We start from the raw sequence: 25203 nt of genomic DNA on the forward strand, positions 1-25203 counted from the left end.
CTTGCCTAAAAACGTAATTATTAATAATAACCATTCAAAATAATGATTAAAAGTTGACTATGTTATGTATTATATGTAACTTGGTGATGTGTCTGAATATTTCAACTTCTAGACCTGATTGTATTTTATAATTTGTATGTAAATCTGACACTACAATTATCAAGACCTGAAATAAATTATGATTTGGAGACAGATTTGTATCTGTCTGCACATTTAAAACTAGATTGGTTTGTTAGTACCTGCTTGGAATAACTTTCCTTACTCAGTTTTGTTACTGAACTGTTACTGTATCAAGTACTATTATACATCATACCACCGATACAAAGCAAGAAAAATGTTTCCGGTAAGAAGAAATATTTAATATCTCATGTAAATTTGTGTTAGAACATCTTTTCTGAAAGTATTTGTCTGGAGTATAAAAAGTGAAATGTGGATGTTAACCAATGCAGACAAGAAGAGAAGAGGAATTTTTGAAATGTGGTGATGCAGAATAATGCTGACAATCAGATGAATGGATAAAATAATTACTGAAGCAATACTGAATTGAATTTGGAGAGAAAAGAGTGTTATGGCACAAATCAACTAAAAGATGGGTTAATTGAGCCACATTTCTGAAGCCATCAAGGAATAGTCAATCTTCTTATGCAAGGAGAAGTGTAAGACAGAGACCAAGGATTGACTACACTAAGCAGGTTCTGGTAGGTCTACATTACAGTAGTTATGCAGAGATGTAGCAGTGTTCACAGGATAGACAGGCATGGAGACTAGTCGTTAACTACAACAAGAATAAGAACAACAACAACAACAGCAAAATTCAGGTTAAATCATGTTCCCAAATAATTACAAATAAGTGTTTGTATGGATTCATATATCTGAAGTCTGCTTATTTCCACTGATGTATAGATTTTTGTATCTGAAGGTTGCAGAAATGAATCTTGCTTATTTTCCTCGGGATGAGTTTCATGACACCAGATTTTCAAAAGTTCACAAAGCCTTGCTGAAGCTGATATGCCATTAATTTATTTTTTAGTTACTTTGGGAGAATATTTTTCATTCACATAATGTTTGTCCCAAATTGATAAGAGTAATTGAGACAGCCAAGATTAACTCATTATACCTTCTGTTTGTAGTATTTCACTGAAAAGATATTACGTGAACTAGAACTTCTGCACATTCATTTATCTGTTGCAGATCTCTGTGTTTGGCATGTGCACACTTGCACAGGGAGGAATCTCAGGCTAGGAAATATATTGTTTTTCACTTACCAAGAGAGGATTGATACATGTGAACAGAATCACATTGTGGAGAACAGTTAACACTAGTTTTTGAGCTCTTGCTCTTTTTCTAGTAAAAGTACACACATTCACACACACAACCACCCAAACGTACATGCTCATGGTAGGGGTGGGACTTATTATTGAATATCGTTTATTGAAAGCACCCATGTTTATATATCAGCTATGCTGTTGTTACTGTGAAACATTCTATGCGGGCATGGCAGGTAACCAACTGTCCACTTGCACGAATGGCACTGCCAAACTGTGGCAAACCATGAACTTGACTATCCATTTACCGAAAATGGTGTGCACCACAGCACAAATGACTTCAGCAGCTGCTTCACTGTGCAAGCCATTTTGATATTCCCTTCCAGCGCTATTTTCTCTGAACTGCAGGTGGGAATTGTCTCTCCAGTATATCCTGTGCTCTCACAGTCCCCCTGGCCTAAACCTCAACTACTTCTGTCTACACCACTCCTTCCCCATCCAGATTGCGTATTGCCTTCTCCCACCACTCTTCCCCATCCGTATTGTGTATTGCATTCTCCTTCCACTCTCCCTCCCCTTCTCTCTCTCTCTCTCTCTCTCTCTCTCTCTCTCCCTCTCTCTCCCTCTCCCCTTCTTTCTCCCTCCCTCCCCCTTCCTTCCTCTTTCATCTTTTTCCCATCCATATCCCTTACTCTCTCCTCTATCTCCTCCTTTTTCATTACAATCTTCCTATCCTTTCCTCCCCTCCCTCTCTACCCCATATTTGCTCTACCCTTTGAACTCCTTTCCTCTTGTTGTGCAGCATCTTTTCTGAGCCGGCCGGAGTGGCCGAGCGGTTCTAGGTGCTTCAGTCCGGAACCGCGCGACTGCTACGGTCGCAGGTTTGAATCCTGCCTCGGGCATGGATGTGTGTGATATCCTTAGGTTAGTTAGGTTTAAGTAGTTCTGAGTTCTAGGGGACTGATGACCTCAGAAGTTAAGTCCCATAGTGCTCAGAGCTATTTGAACCATTTGAGCCATCTTTTCTGAAAGATCTGCCCCACACTAACCTGCTACCCCCTCCTTGTCTCCTGTGTCCTTTTCTATGCCGTCCCCACCTCCATCTACCCAGGCAACTGCTTTCAACAATCAGTGTTCAATAACCAGTCTTGCTTCTACCATGGATGTGTATGGGCGTAAGTGTCGTCGTGTGTGTGGATGTGTGTACTCTTACTAGAGAAAGACCAAGAGCCTGAAAGCTAGTATTAACTTTTTTCTGTTACACCTTTCTGCGTGATGTACACCACTCCTTTAGACATCAGTGGTGCCTTTTCCTTAGTTTATGTATGTTTCCATACATGGATCTCCATTATTGTTAAGTATTGCTTTTCGCTTTGTTTGTAACTGTTAATAAAAATTTTCCTATTGTTATTGACTGAAGTGGAACTCTTACATGATAGTCTTTTTGACTCATCAACTAGTAAAAAACACAGAGAGATGTAATCAAAGAGTCTCTTTTATGTAATTTTTTAATTTTGATGGCTGTTGTAAGAAACAGGCTCACTTCTCATTTAGCTAGAAATAGTTAATTAACTGTATCATGACAGCAACTATGTGAATAGCTACTGGCTAAAAATTGCTGTTTTGTAGTTAAACTAGAAAAGAATGTAATTTTTTGAAAAGTAATTTTTATAAAAACTGTCAATAGACGTAATCACCTCTTGGAATTTTAAGTTAAAATGGTCGATTGAAAACAGTCTTTTGTAATACTTATGATTACTGTGTTCTTCTGACTCATCTTTTCATATATTGTCTGCCACATCAGATGTTAATTATCTATGATGTTGCACAATCTGTGCTTCTCATTAACACAGGTATCACATGGTTCTCAAAGTTTTTATTTTTATTTGTATTTCAGACCTTATGAAACAACACATTTTCCTGCTAGAGATTGTGGGACAAGTAATGTGCCTACTGATATCTCAGAGAGTAACACTGTCTCACAGGATCCCAAATCTGAAGCAGATAAGGAGAAAATTATGAAGGTACTGTACAAATGAGTGATATTTTACTATATGATGCTACTCTTTTGCAATCAACAAGTGTTATTAAACACACATTAACACTGGTGTTTATTAGTATAGTATCAGCTGTTTACTAAATCCGATTTTCTTTCACTAACGAATGTTTTGGTCACCACTGATATCATTATCGTCGTCATGTTTGGATGCTGCTCCATCATGTGTGTGTTCTGCACATATTTCTATAATTTAATTATATGTTGTTTCTGGCACAATCTGGCCCCTCATTCTATACTGTCAGTACAAATTGTATGCTAATTCGTTTCAGTCCATTTCATGTCCTTTTGAAGGTGGCTAGCGACTGTGCTGCGCTAGGCAGTTAACAAAATATTTGTGGAAAAGAGTAATATATAATTAAATTATGAAAGTGCAGCTTTGACCACTCTAGCTTTTGCTTTCATGCAGTATATGAGTCCTTCTTTTCCTCTGCTCATTTGTTAATTTTACTATACATGATATGTCAACAGTAAATTAAATCCCCCTCAAAATAACTTCATATATAGGAACATGAATGAGTGTAGAGAAAGCAAAATACCAACTCTTTTTTCCATTATGAGATTAGTCATTGTATGGGAATTTAATGCTCATATGACATCTACATCCATGCTCTGCAAATCACTGTGAATTGCATGACAATGGGTACTTACCCTTGTAAATAAATACTTTTTGTGCTTTTTAATGTTATCTGACTGACAGGACAGTGTCTCACTTTATTGAAAGATGCCCCCTTTTGAAACCTGGAAAGTGTCATACATGCCTGAATAGTTTCTGTAGAGCTGTTCTCACTACACAGGGTGTTTCACAATTCGTGTTACATACTTCTAGAGGTTGTAGACGGGACTTATAAATCAAATTTTATGTAAGAACCCAAGTCCATAAATGGCTCATTTCCATGTTGCAAGGAAAACAAGGACTACTCAATCATGTGTTAGATCTTTCATTTGCAGTTCGCCTGTTGTGGTAGCCCACCCTAATTCATGAATGGTATGATGACATGATGTGACATGATGTCCTGTGTTTCCATCTGCCTTTTTTTCAAGATTTGTGGTGATGGGTGAATTGACATTATAGCAACTAGTACTGCAGTAACAGTATGCATGAGTACATGTTCACAGAGTGCACCAATATGATGTTAATTTGGAATGAAGCTTTCCATAATGGAAGAGAAGTTCAAGGTCTGTATGATGAGTACTTTCCAAATTGTGTGACTCTGTCTCATCCCATGTTTGCCAGAGTTGAACAACAGCTGTGAGAAAGAGGGAAATTCAAAAATGATAGAGCAAACTATGGTGCTCCAAGAAGGCAGTGCACTGTCATATTGGAAGAGGAATTGCTTCATCAAGTTGAAGAGAATACATCAAGTACTCAAGCCTTTGCATGTGACTTGCATGTGTCCCACTCATCTGTCTAGTGTGTTCTGTCCTTGGTTTTTACACCATTGTGTGGATTTTCCTCAGTGTCCAAGGTAAATTTTGTTCACCAATGAAGCACATTTCGAGTGGGAAGGTATTTTGAATGCTCAAAATTGACACAGTTTAGATCAAGAAAACCTCAAAGCCATGTTTGCATGAAGATTTCAGCATACCTTTGACATCAATGTGTGGCCAACTATGTGCACATAATAGGTGCCAGGTACTTGATATTCCTGCAACAAGTGCTGGCTGAGTTTTTGGAAGATGTGCCATTGGACATTTGGCATGAATTATGGTTCCAGCATGATGACACGACAGTACCACTTAATATGAACACAGCTCTATGCTGATGCATTAACATTCATTTGCCATGATTGGAAGCTGAAGAAGGATGAACAATTGTCTGTCCTATCCGAACTGCATACTTGGCATAGTTTGGATATGAAACCATACTAGAAATATTGGAGCCTGCAAGTAATCATTATTAAGAGCTAAATATGACTGTATTTGCTGTGGATAAAAAGTAAATAGACAACAGAAAGTGGTCTTCAAGCCAACACACGCACACACACACACACACACACACACACACACACACACACACACACACACACATGTCTATGTAACTATAAGTTAAAAATAAGTTAGTCATAAGCTAACAATTAAACTTCATTTTTTCCCTGCTTCTCATATCTGAGACACAGTGATGTAGTATGGTACATAAAACTTGCTTTCTGACCTTCAGTTGTACAGGGGAAGGCAAAATATTCTTGTAATACATCAGTCAGACGAAAGAAGTCACTTATTAGTCCCAGATGTATACATGCATGCTAGGTGTTTTACACAGCATGTAGTTCACAGTAGTGCTTTAACCTTGTGAAAAGACAGTAGTTTATCAGTCAGCCTCACAGATGCTTTAAACCCTATATCAACAAAGTAGATTAGGTAATGGAGCACTACCTGCTCATCAACTGCTGACTTATCATTGAAATTTATTAATATTTCTGCTGTTTAAAGATTACGCAATGTAGTATATCTTGTTGAGGCTCTTGGATGCTGTGTTGGATGGTTATGTTAAATCTTCAAGTTATATTGATGGAACAGCTGTGCATAATGATTTTTTTACTGTCAATATCATTGCCATAGCGCTTAGAATGGAACATTCATCTGAGAGGCAGATATTTTTGTTTTGCTAGAGGTGTTGAAAATAGCCCTATGGTTCTAGCTGGTCATGAGACTTATTCGGTACTTTTTTCATAGTGCAGCGAAGGTCACATGCTTCTTTGTATCAATTCACCATTGAAAACTTGCCTTCATTTCAGACAGGTGGATGTTCCAGGTAAGGGGTTAAGATGGCAAGCTGATGATCGGTTGAAATAATGCAAAATCTTAAGACTGCCACCCTTGACAATACCCAGGAGCCTTGGAAACCTTTATCAATATTTACTGAAATAGATTATACCTGTCAAACAATAGCACAGCTTTTTGTATCTATTTTCTTCTTTTACAATTTCTTTAGAGAGCTACATCACCATCTACAAGAAGTATTTCACAATTGGAAGCGTATGCCAATAGGAGCCATGCAGATTCATTACTTCAAGACGGAGTGAAGTGTCCTAATAAACCAGCACTTCTCAGGAAGCCAGTTAATTTCAGACCAAATGCAAGTGCACTGCATGACAAAGTATCTCATCTAAAGTCGCAAGATAAACAGTAAGAGAACATTTATGATATATTAATTTTTTTTCTTTCATTTGATTTAAATTCTGTTTATTGATCAAGGCTATCCTACTTTAATGAAACACTATAAATTTTTGCTAAACATGACAGTATTTGAAGTAAAAAAAATTAAAGAGACCTTTTTAAATATAATTGTGCCCATAATATTTGTCATTCTGTTGTCAGACAAGAGGCATAACAGAAAGGCGGGCCTATGTTAAGAAATTGTGTATCTTCAGAAGAAAACTATATTTGCGATGCTATAATGTGATAATTTATTTTCTCAAATCCATTGGTTTAATGGCCCTTTTTCCACCCCTTGATTGTGTACTTGAATATTTTTCTTCAGTTCTGTAAAAAATAGATTTGTGATGTTGGAAAAGAGATTAACAAGAAAAGGAAAGACCAAAAAAGTTATCACTAATTACAAATTCTTATTTAACCAAGTATATTGATAGGTTTTGTATAGATCTAAATTTTGTATCAGGAACAGCAGCATGGACGGGATAGATTGCTACTCGTCACATGGAGGAGACACTGAATCAAAGACAGGCACAAGGAGAAAGAATGCTAATATTGCACTGTAAGACAAAATGGTATACCATGAAGGAATTAGCTGAATGGGTTGGAAATCTGTAAATGTGACATACATGTACAGACAAACAAATGGTTATAATTTCAGAAAAGTTGGATGATTTATTCAAGAGAATGAACTTCACAAACTGGGCAAGTCAATAATGTGTTGGTCCACCTCTGGTCCATATGCAAGCAGTTACTTATCTTGTCATTGATTGATAGAGTTTGTGGATGTCCTCCTGCGGGATAGTGTGCTAAATTCTGTCCAACTGGCATGTTAGAGTGTCAGAATCATGAGCAAGTTGAATGGCTGAATTCTGCCCAGCTGGCAATGTAAGAGTGTCAAAATCCTGAGCTAGTGGAGGGCCCTGCCCATAATGCTACAAACATTGTCAATTTGGGAGAGATCTGAGGACCTTCCTGGCCAAGATAGGATTTGGCAAGCATGAAGACAAGCAACAGAACTCTCTCTGTGTGTGGGCAGTCATTATCTTGTGGAAATGTAAGCCCAGGATGGCTTGCCATGAAGGGTAACAAACTAGGGCATAGAATATTGCAGATGTACTGCTGTGCTGTAAGAGTGCTGCAGATGACAACAAAAGGTGTATTGGTATGAAAAGAAATGGCACTTCAGAACATCACTCCTGGGTATTGGGCTGTATAGTGGGTGAAAGTCAGGTTGGTATCCCGCTGCTGTCTGGGGCATCTCCAGACATGTTTTCAGCCTGAAATCTCATTGCCTGGAGTAAAATTGTCTTCAGTGATGAATTCCACTTTGAACTGAGCCCTGATGTCCAGCAAAGAGATATCTGAAGATGCCCCAGACAGTGGTGGGATATCAGTCTGACTGTTGCTTGCCATATGACCCAACAACCAGGAGTGATGATGTGGGGTGCCATTTATTTTCTTACCAGGATGCCTTTGGTTGTCATCCACGACGCCCTTAGAGCACAGTGGTACATTGTGGTTTCTACGCCCTGTTTTGTTGTTCTTCATAGGAAACCATCGTGGACTTCCATTTAAGGAAGATAATGCCCTTCCATACACAGAGAGGGTTTCTACTGCTTGTCTTCATGCTTGGCATAATTTACCTTGGCCCACAAGATATCCAAATTTCTTCCTAATTGATAACATTTGGAGTGTTATGGGCAAGGCCATCCGACCATCTTGGGACGTGGACAATCTAACATACCAATTGGACCAAATTTGCCATGAGATCCCTCAAGAGAACATACAGGAACTCTATCAATGACAAGGCCATTAACTGCTTGCATATGGGCCAGAGGTGGACCAAAGTGTTATTGGCTTGCTCAATTTGTGAAGTTCTTTCTCTGGAATATATCATCCAATTTTTCTGAAATTGTAATCATTTGTTTGTACACATACAACAAATCTACTGATTTATGTCCCATTCAGATAATTCCCTGGTGGTGCATCAGTTTTTTTGGTCTTAGAGCTTATTTTCAGCATTTGTACAACGTCATTTTTCCAGACGTAGAAAACTCACACACATTTTTACAAGAACAACTCACATACACATAGTCACTATCATCTCTGGATGCTAAGGCCTGAATGCATCTGTATGCAACATAAGCAGCAATCAACAAGTGAGATGGTACAGTGGTTAACTCACTGGATTCACATTTGGGAAGGCAATAGTGCAAATTCCATGTCCAACCATCCTGATTTAGGTTTCCCATGATTTCCCTAAACCACTTCAGGGAAATGGTGGGATCATTCCTCTGAAAGGGCACAACTGATTTCCTTCCTCACCCTTAAGAAACAATCCAAGTTTGTGCTCTGCCCCCCAATTGTCTCGATGTTGATGGAACTTTAAACTATAATATTCTTTCTTCTTCTTGAACAGCAGTGTAGGGGGGTGGGTTTTGGGGATAAGGAAGAGGTGTGGGGCAGGGAGGGGAAGGGTAAAGAGGGTAAGGTTGAGAGAAGATGCTAGTGCTGCCTGTGGGAGTGTGCGGTAACATGTCGGAGATAGGATAGAGTCGTTAGGCGCAGCATCAGGAGACTTGAGCCTTTTTTTTTTTTTTTTTTTTTTGAGGGGGGGAATTGGGGAGGAAGGGAGAGGTGAAAAGAAAGAAAGGAAAAGGGGTATGTTTGTGCATTGTTGGAATAAAAGTCATGTGTAGCACTGGAATGGGAGCAGGGAAGGTGATAGGCAGGTGGAATATACTGACTAGCAAAGATAGAGGCCAGAGGGAATTTTGCAAATGATGAACATGTTGTAAGGACAATTTCATCTGTGCATTTCAGAAAATTTGGGGAAGAAACCAGGTGGCAAGGCTGTGAAATAACGATTAAAGTGAAGCATGTCATATTGAGTGGCATGTTTTGCAACTGTGTGGACTGTCTGTTTCTTGATCACAGTTTGGCGGTGGCCATTCATGCAAAAAGTCAGCTTGTTAGCACCCATGCCCATGTTGAAAGTGGAACAGTGGTTGTAGCTAAGTTGGTAGGTCACATGGCTACTTTCACAGGTGGCCCTGCCTTTGATGGAGTAGGAGACACCTGTAACAGAACTGGAGTAGATGGTAGTGGGAAGATGTATAGGACAGGTTTTGCATCTAGGCCTCCCACAAGGATGCGAGTAATTAGGAAAGTGGTTAGGAGCAGGAGTGGAGTGGGGATGAGCATGGATATTACATAGGTTGTGTGTGCGGGGAATACCACTGTGGGAAGGGTGGGATGGATAGCGGGGAGGATAATTCTCATTTCAGGTGTGAAGAGAGATAGTCGAAACTTTGCTGGAGAAGGAGAGTCAGCTGCTCCAATCTTGGATGCTACTGGGTCATGAGGGGAGAGCTCCTTTGTTGCTGGACAGAGGGTGTGTGGGGGTGGTAGGTGACTGGTGAGATAGTACATGAGAGCTCTGTTTCTGGACAAATTTTGGAGGCTAATTTCAGTCTTTGAAGGCTGCAGCAAGACCCTTGGTGCATTTGGAGAGGGACTGCTCATCACTGCAGATGCAATGACCATGGGTGGCTAGGGTGTATGGAAGGGACTTCGTCGTTTGGAATGAGTGACAGTTCAAACTGGAGATATTGTATGTGGTTGGTAGGTTTGATGTGGATGGAGGTGCTTATGTAGCCATCCTTGAGATGGAGGTTGATACTGAGGAAAGTGGCTTAGTGGGCTGAGGAGGACCAGACAAAGTGAATGGGGGAGAAGGTGTTGAGGTTCTGGAGGAATGTGGAAAGGGTGTCCTTGGAGAGAGTGTCCTCACTCTTGATCTGGGACATGAAGATGTCATCAATGAATCTGAACCAGGTGAAGGGGTTTGGGATTCTTGGCAGTTAGGAAGGATACTGTAGATGGCCCATGAATAGTTTTGCATAGGAAGGTCTCATATGGGTGCTAATTGCTGTAACACAATTTCCTTACAGTTACAGGGGTGAATCAAATATAAACTGGAATTTTTGTTTTATGCCATTGTTGTAAATGGTGAGCAGTGAAATCTCTTAGCATTGTTTCTTTCATTTTCAACAAATGTTCTTCATACCTAGAAAGTTGTTCTACCATTTATTTAGTCAGAATTGCAATGTGAGAGCAAGAGGTACTGTCAACTGCTGCACAACATGTTATAATCAAGTTTCTTACGACAGAGGGCATAAAGCCATCTGAAATGTTGAAAAGACCTGCAACACAGTTCAGCAACAGCACCCTGAGAAAGACTCAAGTGTACACATGGCACAAACAGGTCAAGAAACAGATGATAATACGGCTCACCAATGCTCAAGAAGCAGTATGATTTAGGAGAATATTCACATTATTAACCAGATTACTGAAGATGATTGCCAAGTAACAGTTGCCAAAATTAGCATTCAGGTTAAATAAGCCATAGTAGTGCTCAAGTGATCATTACTGACATCCTCAGATTTTTGAAATTTCCCGCAAGGTGGGTGCTGTGTCTTCTCACTGCAGAGCTCAAATTTAATTTTATCAAGGTGTCAAAAGCTACTGACACTATGAAACTGAAGGGGAACATTTTTTGCACCTGTGATGAAATGTGAGTGCACCACTACACCCTGGAATCGAAAAAAAAAAAAAACAGCATGTAATTGCACAAAAATGACGAATCTGCCCCTGGCAAAGCCAAAGACTCACTCTCGACAGGCAAGGTTCTTGCAATAGTCTTTTATTTTTATTTTAAAGGAGTTCTTCTCATCAGTTTTATCCATGAATGTTGGATTGCAAATGATGTATACTATTTCCAACTTTTGGACCAAACAAAACATGCATATAATCAGAAATGGTGTGTATTTCCAATCCAAGATGTGCTCATGCTCCATGATAACACTCGAACCCACACAGCTGCCTGAACTCAACAAAAAATTCAGGAGTCGTTCTGGGCCACACTAGAACATCCTCCCTACAGTCTGGATTTATAACCATGCAATTTCCATTTGTTTGGACCACTAAAGGAAGCAGTTGGAGGATACTGATTTGATTTTGATGATGTTGTCAAAGTGTTCATGCACAACTGGCTGATGTCACAGCCACATTCATTTTACAGAAATGGCATCATGACACTGCCTGTTCACTGGGAAGAATGTGTTTTCCATTGAGGAGACTTGATAGAAAAATAAGTTATTCTGAAGCTTAAATAAACTTATATAAAAAATTCCAGTTTGTATGTGATTCACCCTCATACCCCTCCTTGGAAGGCATCACCTACAAATAAATCTGTGATATGGCAATGGGCACCAACATGACACTACTGTATGCTAAACAATTCATGGGCCATCTAGAGTATCGTTCCTAACCGCCAGAATCCCAAACCCCCTCACCTAGCTTCTTCCCCCACCCCTACCCTCTATCCCTCCCCCTCCCTGCTCCATGCCTCTTCTGTATCCCCACTACCCATCCCAACAAAGATCACTGCTCACCTCCAATGCAGTAGCAATCAAGCATTAATGCCTGGAGACAACAGTGGCTACATGTGTGTGAGATGTGGTTCTGTAAATATATTTGAGTTTTGTTGTCTACACCTAATGAAAGACTTAGACCAAGAGCTGAATAATATCTGACAGTCATTTACATGCTGTCTGTCCACCACTCAATGCCTGCTCTATGTGGTGAGTGGTAATCTGTCCATGTCATTGTATCCCTGATTTCCACTGTTTGTTTATTGTGAAGGTCAGCTGTCAGTTCCTGCACCATTAGGCAAATCTCTGCACATCTTCTTGTGTTTCACTTCAGTTTTTAGTGTTGTAATTTTCCTGTATAGAATAGCATCAACTCATGAACAGTTCCAATTTCATCCATGAGGTGCATTTATATATAGGGTGCTGCAAACCAACTCTGCCATCAGTAAGAACTATGCTAATTTTGACATGACAAGAAAATTGTTCAGACCAAGTTTATTTGGTTTCCAAAGTTGTACACTACCTAAAATCACTTGAATGACATGATCTAAAATACAGCTGTCTCTAGTATTTTTTAAATTGGACTATTATAAATTTTTGCAGTAGAAAGTGGGGCTGTGTGAGACAAATTCAGTGATATATCACTTTTGCAGACCTGTCAAGACATTGTGGAGTAAAAATTAATTAAATGTGGCAATTTTTGTAACAGTAATAGATTTCTCAATATTTATCTTCCTGGTTTCAGCAATAGTAAACCCAAGAATTTTCCTGCCAGACATGTTCAGCCCAGTGACACAACTTCTAGTTCCTCAAGCAGTGATGCAGTGTCACAGAACGTGGCTCCAGGAAATAAGCAAGAGCAAACTGTTCAGGTGAGAGAGAGAGAGAGAGAGAGAGAGAGAGAGAGAGAGAAGGGGGGGGTGGGGAGGGGGGTGGGGGGGTGGGGGGGGAAGGAACTACTTACGTGCAGATTGGAAACTAATAAAACTCATTGGAATACATAAGCACAAACTGGAAAATTGAACATTGGAACTTCCTTACAAGATATTTTTCTGTCTTTGAGTATTTAACAGCAATTTATGAAGGTCACGACATGCACACACACACACACACACACACACACACACACACCTGTGGAGTGTTCCTCAAAACATCCTGACAATTCATAGATTGTCTTGTAGAATTGAAAATTCACCTGCTGAGTGTTTTTGGTCAGTAATTTTCAATGTTTTTCAGATCAGCACCTCTTGCTGTGCAGTCCTCTACTTACTCTCAAAGATTTTTTGAACTTCATTTGAAGACCTTTTCTTTCACAGTGGTAGTTGTCCACTTGTAGGTGAAGGAATGCATCTGTATTTAAAGTATTGATAAGCATATTGATGGCACATTTTTCTCAGATATTTTGAGAAAATGTGCTTTCAAAACACACTGATTATGCCTCTGACTAGACACTACAGGATTTCATTATTCACCACTGACTATAGACGCAACTCACTATAATGAACACTCAATTTCAGCAGTCTCAGTACTGATGCTTTTCTGGTGCTGTGGTAGTCCCTTTCTAAGTCTGTTCACACATTTCCCTTGGCCAAGCTTTGCCCAAGTCTGAGATCTCCAGCAAACTATACTTACCAACACTACAGGGGCTTGTGGATATTAAAGTATTAATTGCAGTTCAAAACGCAAAACTGCACCACAGTAACATAGCTTGCTAGTAGAAGAACCTGAAGAAAATGATGCAGACCCTCTGCCTTTTCAGTGGTGTGTTCTATTTCATTTTGTCTCCTCTTACAGGGTCTGTGGTATTGGGGTGTGGGGATTTCAATCTGTAACAGGACTGCAGACTTAACTGAAAACAAACAAAAAATTGAGTATGTAACTTTACTTTTTTCTAGTGATAGTTAAAACTTCATTACTACCCTCATATCAAAGACCTTTCATCAATCTATGTAAATATCTCCCAAATGAGAATATCTCACCACCCACGTGAATGAGGCCTCATGCCCTATCATTGGCATGAACCAATAAGTACTATGACTCATGAATTTGGGTCACCTTTCTGAATGCTTTGAGCATCTAGCAACAGGGGTCCTGCAGCTCTTCTAATCTCTATGCCTGTGATGTAGTGAACAGAGATCGATGTTTTGAGTAGTGGCTTCTGTATCTCATAATGAGGCTGGTTGTTATGGCCACTCACTTGTATTAGTACTGAACTGGTTGGTCACTTGCTGCATTGTGGACCAACTGTCTGATGTTACACTATTCCATAGTCAGTGACAACCGCTGTCTTCAGCATTTTGACTTCTTTGATTTTTGAAGCACCCATCATATGAGCACCAATAATTTGTTTGCCCATGTTTGAATTGAAAGGGTTCCTACAGTATCTGAACTCAGTATGTTTCAACATAACACTCACTACAGAACTTGAAAAGGTGGGGAAACTGCCAGTTTTGAATGTGTTGGTTGGGAGGAAAAGTGATGAACATTAAAGCATAATGTTTACCATAAAACTATTCACATGAAACTATATGCACAAGCAGTCCATTGACACTGTCCTACACAGTAGATTGGTGTTCGGGTGTTTGCAAACCAGTGGCACATAAGACTTAAAATTTGATGCCCAAATTAGAGCCTCTGGAAATTATATTCACCAGCAATGGGTTTACCATGCAGTAAATTCATTGTACTCTCTGACATATACTAATACTCGACCAAGGAGGAGGCAGACAAACTACAAGCAACTATGTTTCTTCCATGTACTGGTGCTGTTTTGTGTAGAATCGTATTCATCATGGAGAAGCAACAAATGTGAACTATATTCTGCCCACTCACCAAAATTAAATTTTTCTTGGTCAGTATGTAGGCATCTGTAAATCAAGGCTGAATCAGAAGTCTTGCCAATGTGCTCTGTTATGCATCAGCCAAATTATCAGAATTATGGAAAATGCGGTACTGAACACCGGTGGCACAAATATTTGGAACAGCCTGGCAAGCCAACAGTTACAGAACACTGATTACTGGATGGAAACCCCATAGATTTACACCAAATATGTATGGTGGTCTGGAACCCTAACTTATGGGACTTAATTATGAAAGAAATAATTGAAACTGAAGCAGAAAGCTGAGTGCAGTATTGGGATGTGAATCTCGAACAAAATGCCACTGGTGGTGGGGTATGCCCACAGGTCTAAAGTGAGACCACACCAGTCTACTGGCATCAGTCCATGAGCTCACCTAATAATTAAAATTCAGCCTGTGGTCTAAATATTGTGCATGTCTGCCACAACACTCAGGCAAAATTTTTGGTGTATCATATACTCTGGGAAAGCAACTGAGAAATTACATACGTAAAAGATGGTTCTTGGTGGAAATTTTAAGATAATGGACAACCACACATGGGACATAAAAGAACAGGAGAAATGGTGGCTTACACAAACATACTGGAAAGATTAGAGGAACAATACAGGAACAGAGCTTTACATTCTGTAGACTCTTTTGAGAATGGACCTGCACATATTAAGTAAAATTATTTGCCCTGTACATTATTAGATTGAAAATGATCAGCAAATGGTTACAGGAGGTCAAGAAAGAGAGAAGAGATTGGTATTATGTGAGAGATAATATGTGATGAAAGTGAGTACAGGAGCTATATGAAAACCATCAGTACTTTCCAGTAGAAACTACCTGGAAGTAGAACTGATATTTTACTAATCAAGGAGCAAAGGAATGCGAGTGAAAAAAGTAGAAGTCCTATGAAGAGAAAAAGATTTTTGTAAGAATGCATTAAATTCCACTCAGGCCTTAGTTGAGAAAAATTGGGAGAAAAAGGAAATAATAACTTGTAATGCTGTATATCACTTCAGTTAAAACTGTGTGTTGAGAGGCCGTGGTTGATATATAATACTATTTTCTGATGTTTTGTCTTTGGCTCTGTGAGACATGTTAGGAGGGAGAACAGTAGATGTCAGGGAATAGTTTTATTTAACAATCATGACGTCTGAGCCTGGAAGGAAACAGCAACTGTTGAAGCCCGCATTGTATGACTAAATAACACTATTAAGTGTGATATGTTCATTCATATAATCTGGTATGCAACATCTACTTCCAAAATGAAGAACAATGCACAAAATTATGTGATCTTGTACTGATGAATTACAACATAAACAATATATTATTTGGTGTCTCAGCACTTTTCACGAATCTGAAACTATATACATTCCACTAGGGCTTCCCATTACAATATTTTAGATACAACTGGAGTACTTTTGAGCTATCAGCTGTAGCTATGGATAAATCAATGTAGAACAGTACATTTTGTAGCCCATTGACACTAAGCTTGAAAAGTATTTTGTGTTCTAAAAACATTTTACATGTCATGTGAATCTATGTTTCCTACCAGTGTATGCGGTTCATATGAGGAGCTATCCAAAATTTTCAAGAATGGTGCTGCCATTTGTTGAGAACCTTACCTTTGGACTAATGGTCACCATCACCCTCAAAGTAGTTCCCATCCGCACGTACACACCGGTCCCATCGCTTCTGCCACTGGTCGAATGTTTTCTGGAAGTCCTGTTCTTTGAGGGTGTGCTACATGAATCCTCTCTAGAATGTCAAACCAATGACCTATCAACTTGAGTTTCAGTTTTGGGAATAGCACGAAGTCGCAAGGTGCCAAATCTAGCTAGTAGGGTGGGTGAGGTACAACGGCCATGTTTTTTGCCCAAAAAGTCCTGGTGAGCAAGGGCGTGTGACTGGGCACGTTGTCATGATGCAGCAGCCAGTTCCCTTGATGTGAAAGTTCAGCTAATTGTTGCCGCACGTTTTCATGGAGCCGTCACAAAATGTCACAGTAGTACTTGGAATTCACTGTTTGGTTGGTTGGATGAATTCTTTGTGCACAATTCCCATGGTATCAAAGAAAATGGTGAATATGCTCTTCACTTTGCTCTTCACCTGTCTTGCTTTTTTGGGTCTTCGGGAGCCTGGGCTCTTTCACTGGGACGATTGTTGCTTTGTCTGTGGGTCACTTGTTGAGTCATTGCAAGGGTCTCCATAGCACTTTTCCTGAGATTCACACAGAATTTGATACACATGCGCTGTTCTGTTCGCGGATCCATCATAAAATTGCCACACACCAAACCCAGTGTATTACGGAAATCACTGTGGACACGCAACACATACTCCCAGCTGTATGCCACTCCGCTCACTGGCTCATCAGATATGCAGCTCTCACCACCTAGCGGTGCAAAGATGTACTACTCCTACTTTCCAGATAGCAGCACCAGTCCCGAAAAGTTTGGATTCCACCTCATACAGTCATGATGGAATCTTCATTTGCAGCATAATAGTCAGGTATATAATTACAGAAAATCATTCAAACTGCATCACTGTGACTGAAAGCTGTTCTCAACTTGAAGGTTACTTTGGACACCAGAATGCTTTACTAGAGATGGTCCTGTTTAAAGTGGTATGCCCTCATCTCCCTCTGACCTTTGAATTGATTTACCCTGCCAGCTACGAGGGGACGACAATTTAATATGGACTCCCAACCACAGCACAGACTGGTGTATCTGATGTTAACAAATCCTTGCCAGAGGTGAAAGAAGCAAGTGAGAAGGAAAATTTTAGGACCAACTTTGGATTGAGCCCCAGACATTTGGTTTCTTAGTCTGACACTCATAAAGCCACTAAGCCAAACTGCTGTGACTATATCATGTTGGGCACTTTAAAAAAATTGCTGAGAATATTTTCAATGTAATAACAGAATTAACTGATATTAAGAAGCCACAGGTGTGACTTTTAGTTTGCTTTAGTGGTCAATCTGGAAGATACCAACATTGGTTATTAGGTCACACTTAACATGATCCCCTACATCTCTGGCTATATTGCAAGAGAGTTTGGCCTGTAACAGCTTTGCCTGAAGTGTGTTCTTTTTAGAAAGGGAGATGAAAATTAATAAAAAAGACGTTACTTTGAAAACTAATGCTAAATTGTCTGATACTGAAAAACATGCTGTGTATATATTTATTAGGTGATCTGAGTAACATTAAATGAGATTTGTCATGGACAGTGTGGTATGTATATGTATGCATAATATCTATTTGCATGACAGTGAAACACAGATGATAAACAGTTTAGATAAGAAGAGAATATAAGCTTTTGAAATGTTGTGCATCAGAAGAATGCTGAAGATTAGATGGGTAGATCATTTACCGAATGGAGAAGGACTGAATAGAATTGGGGAGAAAAGAAATTTGTGGCACAACCTGAGTAAAAGAAGGTATTGGTTGGTAGGGTACATTCCGAGACATCAAGAGATCACTGATTTAGTACTGGAGGGATGTGTCGGGTTAAAAATTGTAAAGGGAGATCAAGGGATGAATACAGTAAGCAGATTCAAAATAATGTAGGTTGCAGTAGTTATTCAGAGATGAAGAGACTTGCACAAGATAGAGTAGCATGGGGAGTTGTATCAAACCAGATCTAAACAACAACATGGGTTTGCACTGCTCATGCTCATCCCATAAGCAGACCATAGTTGGGAGTAAAATATTGGGCGCACACACACACACACACACACACACACACACACACACACACACCTGTGGACCAACATTTTGCTGGGTGGTCTCACAATGCCGGGATTGCACCTCAGCAGGTGGGCTAGGGTAGGGGTTATGTTGGGTGGGATGGGACTTTGGGTGAGAGAGGTGGCAGGATCACAGGCTAGCCATGTGACACATGGGCATTGGAGCTGTAAGCTGCAGTGCACAGTGACAATGGCAGTTATGTAGAGGCATGGATTGGGAGGGGATGACAGGACAGAGGAAGGGGAAACTGTTGGGGAGAGGTCATGGGGGCAGTGGGTTAGTGGAGATTGGGGCCAGGAGGATTACGTGAGCAAAGGATGTTTTTAAGAATAACTCCTATCTGCGTAGTTCAGGAAAACTGGTGCTGGAGGGAAGGAATCACATAGTAGGGGTTGTGAAGCAGCAGTCATTGAACTTGAACATGTTGTTCTCAGCAGTATGTTGTGCCCCTGTGTGGTCAAATATGTTCTTGGCCACAGTTTGGCAGTGGCTATTCATTCTGGTGGACAGCTGGTTGGTGGTCATGCTCACATAAAATGCTATGTAGAAGCTGTAGCAGAGCTGGTGTATGAAATACCTGATTCCCCATGTGGCTCTGCCTCTGCTGAGACAGGGTAGGATAGGCCGGTGAGAGGATTGGAGTAGGATGGACAGGTGGATGGATCAGACAGCTCTTGTATCTGGGTCTTCCATAGGCATATGACCCTTCTGGCAAGGTATTGGGAATGGGAGTGGTATAGGAATGGACTGGGATGTTCATGGTGGTTGGACGGGCAGTGGACTTCCAGATTAAAAGGAGTGGGAAGGATCAAGAGAAGAGCTCACTTATTTCCAGGCATGATAACAAATAATCACAGCCCTTGTGTTCAGTTGCTCCTGTTTGGAGTGCTACTGGGTGATAAAGGGACACTCCATTCAGGCACTTGTTATTCATAATCCTTCCCACCTCATCAAGTAGTTTTTTATCACTCACCCAACATGTACAACATCCTGGTCTGTTCCTATGCCACTTCCTCTCCCAACCCATTGCCACAAGAGTCATCCCTATGGAAGACCCAAGAGCAAGACCTGCTCAATTCACCCAACTAGCACATCCCATTTCGGTTCTGCCACAGGTTACCCTATCCCATCAGAAGTAGAGCCACCTATAAAGGCAGCCATGTCATATACCAGCTCTGTTGCAATTTCTGTACAGAACTGTATGTGGGTATGACCATCAACCAACTACCACCAGAATGAATTGCCAGAGCCAGACTATGGCCAAGAATGAAAAGGTAGAGAGAGAGAGAGAGAGAGAGAGAGAGAGAGAGAGAGAGAGAGAGTGAGTGTGTGTATGAAAGCTTTTTTGTGTGCCTGTGGATGACTCAGTGCTTCTGCAACTTGATAAGTAGTCTCCTTTACCTTTAAATTATATATTTCCTTCATTTTAACTCAGATGGTGCAATTAAAAAATGAAAAAGTTAATCCCAAGATGTGTTGAAACAGCACTAAGCACCTTTTTTTCACATTTTGTAGGAGGCTGCGCCAGTAACTTTAGGAAACATGTCACAGTCTGAAGCAACTGGTGTCAGTAGCCAAATGGATTCGCTTCCTCCAGATCGACTCAAATCACCTGAGAAATCACCTGCCTTGAGGTATCTGAAGGAAACAAAAGCTGATCAAGCAGATACAACACACAAGAAAGAACTTCTTCCTAAACCACCAAGCCACCCGTAAGAAAATAATGTTTTAATATGTTTTTTAGTTTATCATCTTTCTGTGATCTCATCAGAAACTCTTTTTCATATCAAGAGTAATCTTCTCCTCAATAATCAGTCATCTTGTTGTCTTCTCGTTCAAACATGATTAAATATTAACACATGATCACCTTATTTTAATACAGTTTTTTGTTTTCAGAGCATTTGAAGTAAATGTTGACAGTTTTTCTTGAATTGTATTAGCTTATAGTTGTATAATATAGTGGTATGAGATATTAAGTGAAACTCAAGAAAACGTAAGTATAGGAAAACTTCAAAATTACAAGGAGACTGAATAAGTGGTCAGCACCAATTTGCAGAAGGTAAACTTCCAATATTGCCAATGAACAAACTTAAAAGTGAAAACACTATTCCTAGCTTTTGAAACTATTAGTTTCTTCCTGAGGGAGAAAGGAGTGATACATTGGGGAAGGTTGGGAAGGAGTGACAGGTCGCTCAGAGCCCAGGTTGGTAGGAACCCATCTGTTGTGAGAATGAGGGAAGACAGAGATACTGAAGGAACAGAAGTGGAAGACTCTTGAAGATAGATGTAAACTATCCTGAGAAAGTCTATTAACAAATTTTCAAGAACCAGCTTTAAATGATTACTCTAGCAATATACTACAACCCACCTACATATCACTCACATAGGGATTATGAGAATAAGATTGGAATAATTACTGCAAACGCAGAGGCACCCAAACAATCTCTCTTTCTGTGCTCCACATGTGAATCGAACAGGAAGAAACCCTAATAATGGGTACAATGGGATGTACCACCCGCCATACACCTCTTGGTGGTTTGCAGAATATAGATGTAGATGTAAATGTAGAAAGATGAGGTGGGAGCTATCAGAGAGCATTAGGTCATAGATAGTATAACGGTAAGCACTGTACTAGCTTCAGGCCAGAGACACTATAAGGTCAGAGTGAAAAGTAAAGTTGGGTTAAGTGAAAGAGAAATGAGAAGGGGAATGATTAGTGCCATTAAGAGTTAAGTTGGAAACAGAAAAGGAGACGAGAAAGAAACCAAAGATAATGAGAGAGAGAGAGAGAGAGAGAGAGAGAGAGAGAGAGAAGTAAATATATATGATTGAGTGTGTTAATGGGAGTGCTGGAACTTCATTTCATCAAGGGAATGGTGGTTGAATTAAAAATATGCTGCAGTTGTAAACATTTGTTTATTCATTGCACAACTCATTTTAGAAGTTTATAGCCCCATCATCAGATATCACCAAGTAATTTATTAAATTCATGGATGTGTGGCACTAGTCATCCAATAAAAAGATGCATTTTTACTACTGCAGTGGATTTTTAATTCAGTCAACATGATCCTCAGTTGCAGATGTTTTCAAAATCAGATTTTATCACCAAGTAAGACACTGGAGAGGCATTCTGTGTCCTCCCAATTTTACAATTCCCTTGAGTCAATTCTCCTTTTGATGCAATAATCACTCCTGTATTTAGTCTGAAGTTTTGAAATGTGGACTTTTAGCTAACAGTTGATGTTCTCTCTTTGAATGAGAAGCTCTTAGTTTTATTTGCATAATTGGATACAAAAAAAGAACTGCTGGGGCCATGAGCTAGGCGCGGACTGGCATTCTTACTAAATGTAGTCTGCCGTAGCAACTTTTAAATACCTGCCCTGGTGTGGAAGTGTGGGGTGCTGAAACTGCCACAGACTTGTATGATGTAATATGTGGGAAAGCAGCCTCAGAAACAATGTCGATGTTTTACCATTGTGTATAAGCTGCAGATGTTGTCATCAGTGTTTTCCTTGCCTGATTAATTTAGCCTAGGCTTCATTAATAATCACAGGCACCTTTACATCATTGTGAACTCTTTGTTCACAAATATAGTACCTATTGCAGATCCTTACACAAAGCGGACATAGGTGCATGAAATCCAGTGCATTGGTACTACTTTAAGAATATATTTGACATCTTCCTTCCAACCTGTCACTTGAAGCAGGTAGAATTCTCACTTTAATGTAACTGGGTAGATAAAATACACCCACCAAGTGACAGCAGGAGAACACACATATAAAATAGGTTTTAAATATGCGAGCTTTCGGATCCAGTGGCTCCTTCTTCTGGGAGAAGGGTTGAAGGGGAAAGGGGGTGAAGGGAAAGGACTGGAGAGATTTAGGAAAAGGGGTAGAATTCAGAAAAGTCACCCAGAATCCTCATATGGTATGAGAAGTCCGATAAGCCTCTCCTGACCTGGGGTTCTGGATGACTATTTTGAACTTTAATCCTTTTCCTAAACCTCTCCAGTCCTTTTCCTCCATCCCTCTTTCTTCCACTTCAACCCTTATGTCACAATATGGACCAACTGACTCTAAAAGCTTCCATACCTTTTTTATCTGTGTGTTCTCCTGCCACAGCTTGGTGAGTAGATTTTTTACCTATCCAATTATATATATAAAAAATATATGCAATATAAATATATAAAATAATATATATAAAATAATAATATATATAAAAACAAAGATACTGTAACAAATTTCAAGCTTTCGCAACCCACAGTTGCTTCATCAGGAAAGAGGGAAGGGGAGGGAAAGACGAAAGGATGTGGGTTTTAAGGGAGAGGGTAAGGAGTCATTCCAATCCCGGGAGCGGAAAGACTTACCTTAGGGAGAAAAAAGGACAGGTATACACTTGCACACACACACACATATCCATCCGCACACATACAGACACAGGCAGACATATGTAAATGCAGAGGTTGGGCAGAGATGTCAGTCGAGACAGAAGTACAGAGGCAAAGATGTTGTTGAATGACAGGTGAGGTACGATGGGCGGCAATTTGAAATTAGCGGAGGTTGAGGCCTTGTGGGTAACGGGAAGAGAGAATATATTGAAGGGCAAGTTCCCATCTCCGGAGTTCTGATAGGTTGGGGTCAGTCGGAAGTATCCAGATAAACCGGATGGTGTAACACTGTGCGAAGATGTGCTGGCCATGCACCAAGGCATGTTTAGCCACAGGGTGATCCTCATTACCAACAAACACTGTCTGCCTGTGTCCGTTCATGCGAATGGACAGTTTATTGCTGGTCATTCCCACAGAGAAGGCTTATATTATCAACAATTCTCATTTTGCTCTTTATCTTGTTGTTATTTTGCTTTTATATACAAATACTCAAGTACTGCAATTGTAATGTCAAACAGTACATATATTTTCTCTTTGTACAAACTAGATTATAGGATCCAGTGTTACACTGTCCAGTGCTAAACAGTGGCTGTTTAGGAACTGCTTGTATTAATGCTTTCACTGCCAAGGATGCAATAGGTAAAATTCTGTATCCACATTACAGTTTCATTGAAAGCTTCCATATATGTCATGCTTCTCAGCATTTTAACAAGTATCATTATCTTAATTCTTGTGACTCAAGTACTTGCTTTGTAGGAATTTACCACTGAGGGGCGTCCTATCCAGCTCTTCTGGTAGTGATACCGCTTCATGGGATACAGATTTTGAAGATGCTGAACCACCAGAGGTGAGTGAAGTATGTAACTGTTAATATATGGATATTAGGATAATATTCTCTTTTATGTATGAGACACTTTTGTGACAATAGAATCACAGGTGATTAACAAAGAAAAAATTCAGATATCATTATTCTTCATCTTTCTTCATCATGCCCCTTTAAAGAGGACACTTGATCTTGTTAGCTCCATCTTCTTTTCCCAAAACCTCTTTAGCATTTCACTTTGTTGTTTCTTGCATTCCTCTGTCTTCTGTTTCCCTGTGTTGCTTTGTGTGATTTGTATCTTTTTTGACTTTATCATAATGAGTAGTGTTTTAGTTAACCAATGTTGTCCATTCTACAGATGTGATCATAGAATTTTGATTGCCTTCTACATGTTGAATCAGTGAAGTTGTCTATTGCTGTGTATAGCTGTGTAGTTTTTCATTAATCCATATGCCATCTTTGGGATCCTGAATGTTTTTTGAGAATTTTTTGCTCTTCCTTTTCAACTTTATCAATTTTTGAGTAGCTTCCAAGAGTTTAGTTTCTGAGGCATACAGTGCTTCAGGCAAAACAGTTGTCTTGTAACTCCAAAGTTTTTCATTATGGGATGTCACTTATTTTGACATAAATTGTCCATCAAATGAGTTCTTTCATATAATATTTGGGGGTCTGTCTGTGATGCTATATCATGTAAGTTCTTTTTAGGCATACTTGGTTTTTCCACTTGTGAGCTAAAGCTAGGCACTTCAGTTGATTCTCTCTCTTGAGGCCCCAATGCTTATACCCTCAATTCCTTTCCCTCATTCTTTGATGACTTCATCTAACACTGTGTTCAACAGAAGTGGGAAAGGGCCATCTCCTTGTCAAGCTCCTGCACATTCTTTGAAAGGCTCTGATATTTCACCAAGAAACTTTACTTGAGATGATGTGTCTGAGAGTGCGGTAGACTAGTTCTCAAATATTCTTGTCTATTCTGACCTCGTCTATAGTGGTTTGTCTGTCAAAAGATTTATACAGGTTGTTAAAGTCCCTCCCCTGGGGGCTCACATCTCTCTTGTGAGTACATGCTTGGCCCACATGTGGTACTAGCCCTTACAGCACTGTTTCCTTTCCATCTTTCCATGCTTCAAGTCCATCCTTCTACTATATTATTTTCCCCTCTGCTTTTCCATTCCATGGTCTTCTTGGTGCCAGACATACGTGGATTTGGTTTATGATTTTTAACACTAATTTTTTCTCTTCTGGTTCTTTATACAACTTTACATCCTTCACCACATGTTCCCTATTGTTGGGCTTGACATAGCTTTCCTCTTCCAAGTTTTGTAGAAATGCTGATCATGTGAGGAGGATCACCCACCACAGTGTGCGTTCCACCTTATGTGCCTCTCAGTCTTTGCATCGTTTCTTTCTGGCAAAAGTAATAACCCAAAACCCGACCCCGACATGGTAGCCGTCCCAATGGGGGGGGGGGGGGGGGGGGGGGGTTGT

The 25203-nt window shown here is 39.9% G+C and overlaps 1 protein-coding gene across 1 annotated transcript in view; it reads left to right on the top strand.

The window, feature by feature from the left end:
* The window catches only part of LOC124607061 (uncharacterized protein DDB_G0284459-like), a 415556-nt gene that overhangs the window by 269998 nt on the left and 120355 nt on the right, over positions 1-25203 (top strand). The window contains exons 7-11 of the mRNA XM_047139238.1: positions 3163-3289; positions 6257-6450; positions 12661-12787; positions 20021-20217; positions 23649-23739. Coding sequence (XP_046995194.1) covers positions 3163-3289; positions 6257-6450; positions 12661-12787; positions 20021-20217; positions 23649-23739 — 736 coding nt within the window. The remainder of the gene's footprint in view (positions 1-3162; positions 3290-6256; positions 6451-12660; positions 12788-20020; positions 20218-23648; positions 23740-25203) is intronic.

The sequence above is a fragment of the Schistocerca americana genome, chromosome 3 (assembly GCF_021461395.2).
Source record: "Schistocerca americana isolate TAMUIC-IGC-003095 chromosome 3, iqSchAmer2.1, whole genome shotgun sequence".
In the NCBI taxonomy this organism is placed as follows: domain Eukaryota; kingdom Metazoa; phylum Arthropoda; class Insecta; order Orthoptera; family Acrididae; genus Schistocerca; species Schistocerca americana.